The 10,352-nt window shown below is 36.7% G+C and overlaps 1 protein-coding gene across 2 annotated transcripts in view; it reads left to right on the plus strand.

The window, feature by feature from the left end:
• GFOD1 (glucose-fructose oxidoreductase domain containing 1) overlaps positions 1 to 10,352 on the plus strand; it is a 50,477-nt gene that overhangs the window by 8,857 nt on the left and 31,268 nt on the right. The window contains exons 2-3 of one of the 2 annotated variants that reach the window (XM_044667687.1): positions 5,530 to 5,648; positions 8,533 to 8,604. In XM_044667687.1, coding sequence (XP_044523622.1) covers positions 5,530 to 5,546 — 17 coding nt within the window. In that variant the 3' untranslated portion in view covers positions 5,547 to 5,648; positions 8,533 to 8,604. Of the gene's footprint in view, positions 1 to 5,529; positions 5,649 to 8,532; positions 8,605 to 10,352 lie in introns of those variants that run through there. The other variant, XM_044667694.1, reaches the window with a different exon arrangement.

The following is a 10,352-nucleotide window of genomic DNA, read 5'->3' on the forward strand; positions in this document are numbered from 1 at the left end:
CTTAATCTCTGTTTGCCTCAGTTTTCACATCTGTAAAATGGGGATAATGTCACTACCCATTTCCCAGGATTATAAAATGCTTAGCACAGTGCCTGGCACATAATAAGATGCTACCTGTCATCATATCAACAGAGGACAGTCACTCTTACCTATAGTACTATCAGAATCTAGAGCAGAGGAAGTGGACTCTTCCTCAGACCACTCACTAGGCTTCCTGAATTTCTCACATGGCACAACCCATGTAGTGAACTCTTCAGAAAAGATTGCTGAATAAATTAACCACTTGAAGAAACTGAGCCACTCCTTGCTTTGTCAGAAGCAGGTTTCTTTTTTTCCTTCAGAAGCAAAAATAGAATTTGGGACTCCCCTACTCCAAGTTTTTGAGCTGTTGCTCTTGGGAAACTTACAATGCCATTTCTTTGCCTTTGTTTTATGTTGTAAGCTGTCATTACAACCATGTCAAAATAGTTATTGCCCTGTGGTAAAAAGTGACAGTTTCTGTTTTAATGAGTTTCTTTTTTTTTTTTTTAACGAAAGATCATAGACTTAGTCCATAGGTCTCTTTTAGATCTGTCCGATTATGGTGACCAAAAGGCTCCTTTGGATGCTAATTAAGATTTTAGGGCTTCACCTAAGCTTTGATCTTATTGTATATTGAGGCAGAGCCAGCCCTTGCCCTAACTTGTTTGAGTTTTCTTAGCTGGGAATTTCAAGCTCCATATCCTTCCTATTCTTTCCCCCAAATTGCTAATATCTGCTTAATATTAGTAGGTTACTGTTTTGAGAGTCTTATGCTCCCAGAGGCTGGGATGAGATGAGGAAGTAGATTGGGTTCAACCCACTGGGCCATCACAACAGAAGTGATATCCCAGAAGAGGAAAATGGTATCCCTGGACTTCCTTCTAGCATGGTAGGCCAATTTCCATGTTTCTGTTAAGGTCCCTTGTGGTCTCCTTCCCACCTTCCATAAATATAGTATTTGGAAGCATTAGTAGAAGGTTGTTGCATTTCAAATGAGCTCTTTCTCCAGGGTAGTGAGTGAAATGCTTCAGATTTGAAATTTGTAGAGAGTATGGAAAATCCCTGAGCATTGCTAAACACAAGAAATGACTGTAATACTTCTAAGAATAATTAGAACTGATTTTGTAGAACTGAAATTTTGTTTATTTGAGCCATTACCAAACTGAGGACTCCTGGTTTAGAAAAACCAGAAAACATTTTGAAAAAACATTTCTACAGAACTTGAAATTAAAGTCAAATGGAAATGTTAGATATCTTTGAATGCCTTAAACTGAAGGGGAGAAAAAAAATCTGAGGGAGTGGAGTTCAGATATATTTTGTGGCTCTCGGATAGAATAAATTAACAGGCAGTCAAGTATATATTTTGACTTAGATTGATTCGATAACACAGCAGAAGAATTTCCTTTGAATGGTGGGTACCATTGAACTAAGGCGATAGACAAAGGCTAGTCACTCCATTACATAAACATATATTAAACCTGTGTGCAGAGGGTGACACAAAGCTTAGCTGGCTGTCTCTGCTCTTAACTATAATAAGATAATATTCTATAATAAGAAATGTTATTAGACAGCCTCAAATGAGATAATTCTGCCTAGCAAAATTAGTAGCATTTCAAATTTTTTTCATGAGGACATTTATGTTTTCTGAACCATCAAACTCTTTCCTCTAAATTTACAAAAATGTGGTTAAATGTTTTCTTTTTTGAATAGAAATAGTTGTTTTAAAGATTTTAGCCTCTCCGAATCTCTTTATACTGAAGATTTTGAAGGAATCATAGAATGGTGATGCATTCAAGAAAGGAACTGCGGCCTCAGATACTTCCCAGCTGTGTGACCCTGGGCAAGTCACTTGACCCCCATTGCCCTCCCTTACCACTCTTCCACCAAGGAGCCAATACACAGAAATTAATGGTCTAAAAAAAAAGAAAAGAAAAGAAAAGAAAAGAAAGGAACTTGTTCCCAGTGGAGGTAAACGGGATTTTAGGAAAATCCTGAAAAGCCCACACATACCTTTATTATTTCATTGCAGAAAAGCAGTTACATTGCTAATCCTTGTTACTAGCATTTGCTACCTTTTTCTTTTAGCTTATTTATTCATTGCTGCTGTGTCTGACTCTTTGTGACCACATTTGGGATTTTCTTGACAAAGATATTGGACTGGCTTGCCTTTCCTTCTCTGGGTCATTTTATAGATGAGGATCTGAGGCAAACAGGGTTAAAGGTCTTGCCCAGGATCAATGACTAGCAAGTTTCTGAGGCTGGATTTGAATCCATAAAGATGAGTCTTCCTGATTCTAAGCTTGGTGGTCTTACCACTACACCGCCTAGCAGCCCTTATCTATTCATTAGCTATACTTAAAACCATTGAAGAAAGATGAAGGCTTTCTAGTGCTAGTTAAAAAAGTAGAAGTCTTACATGGTGTGGAGAGGTATATTGGGACTTGCAATGAGCCAAGAATAAGGAGACCAGGATTCCTGTGGTAGCTCACTTAATCTCCCCAGGCCTCAGTTTCTTCATCTGTTAAATGAGAAGGTAGACTTAGGGTTTCATGAGGACTAGTGGTTGGGAGATGCATGGATAAGGATGAATTTCCTAATAATCCAGTCTGTTAAAACAGAAAAAAAAACTGACTTAGAGGTAATAAGTTCTCTGTCATTGAAACTGTACAAGCAGAGAGAGGTTGTATGCTTCTCTGGAGGAGTTGGGTGAAAGGTTGGACTAGGTGACTTCTAAGGCCATTTTCCACTACCCCAAGATGTAAGAACAGGTAGATACATCATAGGTTGGGATCAGTGATTCTGAAACTTTTTTTTATATACAACAGCACAGTGCTATTATTACTCCTTGCCATGAGGATCATAGCCAATACAGGAAAGTCAGAAGATTTTCCTGACTTGAGAAGGTGTACTTGATTGCAAGAATGGGTTTCATACAATTTTGGGGAGATATATGAATGCATATGGGGTTCCAAGTAAGAGTTTTATACAATAAAGGGCACACCTAGGTGATGTACACTCTTGGAGGATCACTAAGAATCACTGGGTTAGACCCAGGGGTGTTGTGAGGCTCAAATGAGATAATGGATACAGAGCACTTTGCAAATCTTAAAATCTTAAAATATATGCCAGTTGTCATTATTAATTATTATTATTACTATAGTGTTTTAGGTTATAGTCACCATGCTTCCAGTCTGGTGTTGACTCATTTTCTGAGGCTTCTACTACACTCCAGCTCAGTTTAAGTAGTGTTTATAGAGCAATAAAGGGGTGTACTGTTAAATATTTAACAACTAGGTTCTTCTGAAAAAAAAATGTGCCCACTCTTTAAAATTTCATTTGCATCATTACCACTTTCTTAAATCTAGAAATCAACAAAACAATAAATTAAATTTTAATTTGTGGCAATCTCCAATTTCTGAGGTATAAATGCTCACAATAATTCAACAATGGGCTCTCAAAAGCTTTGAGACCTGTCTCCATCTATGGATCCTGCTCTCTCTAATGTTCTCTTATTCTTCTTTGAGATATACTTTCTCTTTGTGGGATACTGAAATGTTCAAATAGCTCTAGGATCTCATTGATTTGGGAGTTCAGTCTACTGGTAGAGATAATGTCTATGTCTACCCCCTCTTCTGAAACTCTTGTTTATGTTCTCCCAAAAGTTTGCCACAGGGGGCTACCTAATATGCTGGTAGCTGTTCTCACTTTCTCCTAACATCTTGAGGGCACTAGTGAAGCACTCTGAGCATTCATCTTTCAACGTTGCTCTTAACATCTGATTACTGACCCATCATTTCTTCCTGTTGCATGATTCCTTAATGACATCTTTTATTCCTGCCCTTCAGAATCCCTCCAGACTAGGTTATATGTTATATGTGGCAGCCTATGTGCTTACCATACACCTCTTTTTTGCCCCTTGTGGGATACTCATTTTTCCTTCTTCTGAAGTTATGGTGGTCATATCTCACTGCCATGTACAACGCTGCTATAATGTTCATACTGAAAAGTAGGTCTTTGTTTTCATAGGGAGCTTAGAGTCTAAGAAAAGTATCTTGCAATTTTCTGAAAGCACTCGGTGTCCCCACTCTTCTCCTTTTCAATCATCTTGTTGTCTGTTTGTGTGGCCTATTCCAGATGCACACTCCATTAGAAAACCATTCCAGAGGATCTCTCCAAATACAAGTTGAGATCTTCACCATCTCATCAATGTAAGATCACATTGTGGTCTTGTTCATGGATTGTGGAAAGATTTCATTCACTAGAACAAAACTCTGCCTAATGTGTCCTTTTTACATTAATATCTTCCATCTGGTTATATATGAATATTATTTTTTTCACAGCTAAAACTTTTATTTTTTTTAAACATTTATTAATATTCATTTTTAACCTGTTTACATACTTTATGCCCCTACTTTCCCCTTCACCCCCCGCTCTCCCCCCACCCATGGCCAATGCACATTTCCACTGGTTGTAACATGTGTCCTTGTTCAGGGCCTATTTCCAAATTGTTGATAGTTGCATTGGTGTGGTAGTTTCGAATCTACATCCCCAATCATGTCCGCCTCAACCCATGCGTTCAAGCAATTGTCTATCTTCTGTGTTTCCTCTCCTGCAGATCTTCCTCTGAATGTGGATAGCATCTTTACCATAAATCCCTCAGAGCTGTCTTGTGTCATTGCATTGCTGCTGGTACAGAGGTCCATTACATTCGATTTTACCATAGTATATCAGTCTGTGTGTACAATGTTCTTCTGGCTCTGCTCCTTTCACTCTGCATCAGTTCCTGGAGGTCTTTCCAGTTCACCTGGAACTCCTCCAGTTTATTATTCCTTTTAGCACAATAGTATTCCTATATATGAATATTATTAAGGATTCATTGGAACAGAAATGTCAAATTTGTAATAAGGTCTAATTGGGAAATATTTAATAAAATAAAAATATAGTATGGCATAGATAATGTTCATTTGTGGTTTTCTGAGTCAATTTGCAGCTGTTTGGGATCCATTTCTACTTGTAGTAGACATTACTGTCTTTAGAAGCAAAGCAACAGAAGTAAATCTGTTCAGTGGTCCTCTGATAATAAATATCAAGTGAGGCATAAAACAGTAAGATGTCTGTTTGCCAAAGGTACTGGCAGCTTTGATAGAGGAGATCCAGAGTAGACTGAGTTCTTTATTTGATCATCATGTTTTATCTTTCTATCTTTCCTTATGCCTCACTCTGGAACCTACTCTTTATTCTTATAATGTCTTCCATCTTTGTGGTCATCAAGTACCAAATTATTATTTGTGGATATTGTAAAGATGATATTAGACATTCTGGAAACTTGTAGCAGTTATTTTAATTGAATATTCATTTCTTTTTGTGTTTTGTTTTTTGAAATTGTCATTGATAGTTATTGTTTTAAAATCACTTTTATTTCCAAATGTAGTACATCACAAATATCTTAATGGCTTTAAAACCTTAAAAGTACTATGGATTTTGATCCTTTCCCTCTCTCCTCCACAGAGTATAACAAAGAATAAAAAATAAAGGAGAAGAAAAAAATTCAGCAAAACTGATCAATATGGCAACTAAATGATAGTTTATACAATGTTCCACACATAGTGTTCCATTTTTACAAATAGGTAGGTGCATTTTTTACTCCTTTTCCAGATCCTCATCATTATTGTACTGCATTTGGCTTTATTTTTAAATTTTTTGTTCCTATTCTTTCCATTTCTGTTGTTCTAGTCACTGCATATATTATTTTCCTGTTAGCTTTATTCCCAGCATTTAGCACAGTACTTGGCACAAAGTAAATGCTTAGCAAATGTTCATTCACTATTTTGTCTTACTCCATTTTGCTTCAGTTTATATAAATTTAGTCATGTTTCTCTGAAATCGTCATATTCATTATTTTTTAAAGCATAATAATATCTACAACTTGTTTAGCCATTTACCAATGGATGGGCATCTACTTTATTTCCAGTTCTTAGTTACTATAAAAGTTACTATAAGTATTTGGAGGCAGAATTATTCATTTAGAAATGTTGCCTTTTATCTGCCAAATGAAGGCACAGGACTAGGTAATCCCTAAGGTAAAGACTTTCCCAGCTCTTCCCTGATTTTAGCCATAGGTCCAGAGAGCTGTATGGTATATAGTTCTGTATGCTGATCCTAGAGAGAGTTGGGATCAGAATTTGTCTGGATGAGTGTTAATTACACGTGTATATTGGGTGGTGAGACATCTGAAAGACAGGTGTGAGTCTGGAAAGGAGAACTGCTGCTTTAGTCAGCTATTCATAGAAAACTGTCTTGGTAAGCTTCAAGACAAGAGGTGGTTTGCACAGGAAATATGGCTTCCGAACACTGTTTCTTCCAGTAGAAGGATATCTTTGAGTGTGTCTATGCATATATATGTACATATTTATATGAGAAATTATTTCTCCATTATACTGGTATGTTGGTACTGACTTAAGTCAAGGTATAGGAAGATTATTGATCACTTGTGGGTAGCACACATTATCCCATCTAGTCTAGCTACTCATCTCTGAAACATTGGGCTTTGGATAAAGCAGGGATATCTTGGTTAGTTTGGGCTTTCCTAGGTAACTGTATAAATCAAAAATAGGCTGATGGTTCCAAAAAAGAAAAAATATCCTTAGCAAAAACTTCTTAATAGAATAGAATAATATCAGATAATTTTTAATAAAATATTTATTTATCTCTATTCATTCTTCTTGCAGTTCTGCTAGCCCTTGGCAATATTCAGATCTTTTCTTTCAATTAGTATAGTTCCCATATGCTATTATGTGGTGATTCTGTAGACCCCATCAGACCTTAGACTTTTGATTCGGAAGATAATTAATGTTAGCTTTCACCCCTGCATTTTCCGGTTTGTTTTGGTATTGTGGTAGCTGTTGCTCAATGCAGAAGTTTTTCTCTGTCTTTGAGATCTCTCTCTTTCTCTCTTCTTCTTCTTCTTCTTCTTCTTCTTCTTCTTCTTCTTCTTCTTCTTCTTCTTCTTCTTTCTTCTTCTTCTTCTTTCTTCTTCTTCTCTCTCCCTCTCCCTTCTTCTCTGTCTCTGTCTCTGTCTCTCTCTCTCTCTTCCCTCTCCTTCTCTCTCTCTTCCCCCTTTGGGAAATTTAGCATACTTAAGTCGCACACTTCTTAGAAGAAGGCTTGAGAAGCTTATTAATCAATAGAACCAACATTGAGGTGAGATAATTAAGTGATCAGAGGCTAATATTGGCAGAAAAACTACTATTGGGCCCCAACAATAGATTCAAATCTCAATAAATGGGTTTTTAGCTTTTTAAAGAATAAGTGTAATGGCCTCCTTCATTTTCTTCTCATATTTGATCATTTTCTCAGCCAAACATAGTTCATAGTTCTATTGTACATTTATGTGGTGTTCTATGGAGTACAAAGTACTTTGAAATACTGGTTTTTGTTTGTTTGGGGTTTTTTTTGAAGAGGATAAATGCAACAGATTTGAGGAGGCAAAAAAAAACCAACAGAACTTGGTAACTGATTACATATGAGAATTGAGGGGTACTTTTGTGAATGTGCTGGAGAAATGCGGACTATATGATATTCCAAATGAATGGATTCAGAAATGTCTTAATGAATGGACTCAAAGATCAGTAGTCATGTCAACCTGTGAGTAGGTTTCCTGTGGAGTGCCCTAGGGACCTGTATTTTACTCTTTTGTTTGAATGAATGAATTATTGAGTAAATAAGTATATATTAAATGCTTGCTCTGCTTGTGCCAAGCACCATGCTAAGTGTTGGGGTTATAAACATTTTCATCAATGATTTGGATAGATGTAGATAGCATGCTTATCAAATTTCCAGCTGACTCCAAACTAGGAGGAAAAATTAATAAAGCCATCTCTAGAGTGAAGGGGTTGGATCACTGTGTTCTTTAACTAAGATCTTTTTCAGCTCTCCCATTCTTTGATTACTACATTTCTAGAGTCATGGATAAAGTCCAGATGGAAGGGTTGGTACCCTGGCAATTTTTCAGTGGGTCATTAACTACTAGTTTTCTTCCTCATGCAATCAGAAATGTCAGCATTCAGGGAATTGAAACTGAGCAAAGAACCACAGATGGATAAGGTTTAATGTACTCTAACCTTCTTCCTTCTTTATTCTTCCCTAGGAGGTCAAACCATTTTTATAAAAGTGACTTCATGGATTTGCTTGGGCAGCTGGGTACTACAATAAATAGATAGACCACTGGGTTTGGAGTCAGGAAGACTCCAGCCTCAGACACTTAATAACTGTGTGACCTTGGACAAGCCACTTAACCTTTGTTTGTCCCAGTTTCCTGAGCTATAAAATGGAGATAATAATAGCATCTACCTGCTAGGGTTGTTGTGAGAATCAAATGATATACCACTTATAAAATGCTTAGCACAGTGCCTGGCACATACCAGGTACTATATAAATACTTCTACTTCCCTCCTGCCCCACCTATATAATATAAGCACAATAGGTAAAAGGCATACTTTCTACATCGAACAGGTGCTTCAAGAGAAGATGTGATGCTCTTTGTCTCCCAGTATCAGAGAGTCTGGCACAGTGGGATGTGCTGAGCTGGTCAATAATCATTTCTTGAAGATGACATTGAAAGCTGGAAAATCCTAGCTGTCACTGGTGTGCTGTATTTGACAGAGTTCAATTATACTTCCTTTGCATTTATACATTTTAAGGCTAAATAAAGAACTTAGTAATGAACTTCTGATTTTCTGTAGACTTTTTAATATTCAAGATGCAAAATATAATGGTGCTAAGAAGTTCCATCCTCATCATTCACCACAATTACCTCCTCCTCATCCATCCTTTCTTCCCATTGTATCTCAAATAGAGACAATAACAAAAGACAGCTATTTAGAAGAGAAAGAAGAAAGCCTGGCAAAAGGTTGGAAAGAATCTTAATGAGAAAAGCTGAAAATAGCTGCAAAAATTATATTATGCAGGGAAAGTTAAAGGACAAATGCTCTTGGGATGGTGGATTCAGTTACCTAGTTTGAAGAAGAGAATGGATCATTGGATTATGGGAACTTATGCAATCCAAGAAGAGAATAATTTGAACCTTACTCTGTTAATGGGCTTGTATATAGTGGCTAATGTTGGATGGATTTGGATTGGATAGTTTGTAATTTTGCTATATACTGGCCCTTTTTATAGTACAAGAGCTGCTATTGGAATGCAGTTATAAACAATTGGATAAAAGAAGATAAAGTTCTCTACCAGGGAAGAGATGTCCAGTGAAGGAGAATTTTGACATGCTTTTCAATAACCTCATCATTAGGAGGTGACAGTTAATGGATTTAGTATAACAGATGGGATTGAACAAAGCAGCACATTGACTATTTAGCTTATGTAAAGCTTTGAAGCTTAATATTATGGAAAAGGTTTATATTAGGAAAGGGACATATCAGAAGGTCTCTGAACTAGAATAAATGGTCATTTTCAGTGATGGAGGAAGCACTGGGGCCCACATTTCAACTTATCAGTCTTGATTTTTCTGCTAGTTTGTTTTTAGACTGTGAGTACCTTAAAATCTGGGACTGTTTTTCACCTTTCTTGGTGTTTAGTACAGTGCCTGGCACACTGAAAGTGGTTAATAAATGCTTCTTGACTTGAATTGATTTGTATAGCATTAAAAAATAATTGAATCTGGATGATCTTCACTGACTTGGTTCTTCTTTTGGCTTTTCTTTTTAGTTTAAAAAAATTAAGGGCACATATTCCATTTTTAGGTAATCATAGGATTGCTTCAGGTATTATCTTTGACTAATCAGTGTGAGAAGACTGTGATAACATTAACGAGTATCTTAGTTAGCCATTACTGACTAATCAATCAAGCAATCAATTAATCCCTGGGTGGAATGGGTGGATGGGAACATTTTGTTCCAGTGGGCATGAAGGTGGCTGAAATGAGCCCTGTGGAGAAATGTGCTTAGAGCTTGGTCAGATATCAAAAACTCAAGGATCATTCACTGCATCCCGAGCTAGTTCCTGTTGTTCTGACTTTTGTCTCACTGCTGGACTTGGCTGCTCTTAAATCCAATTCATATTCAAGTTAAGACCTCTCTGTGACATGATTAGTTCTCTTAAAAAACAAAGGATGAATAAGAAGTGCCTACTGTGTGCCAGGCACTTTGATAAGTGCAGAGGTAACAAATACAATAAATAAAACAATCCTGCAAAGATCATGTTCTTTCCCCTCTTTTTATTATTAAAAATTTTTTTTATGTTTGCTGCATTTAAATACCCCTTTAACTCCCTCCCTCTTCTTCCCCATTAGAGAAAGCATCATTGGACTATATATATATATA

The sequence above is a fragment of the Gracilinanus agilis genome, chromosome 1, assembly GCF_016433145.1.
Source record: "Gracilinanus agilis isolate LMUSP501 chromosome 1, AgileGrace, whole genome shotgun sequence".
Classification (NCBI taxonomy): Eukaryota; Metazoa; Chordata; class Mammalia; order Didelphimorphia; family Didelphidae; genus Gracilinanus; species Gracilinanus agilis.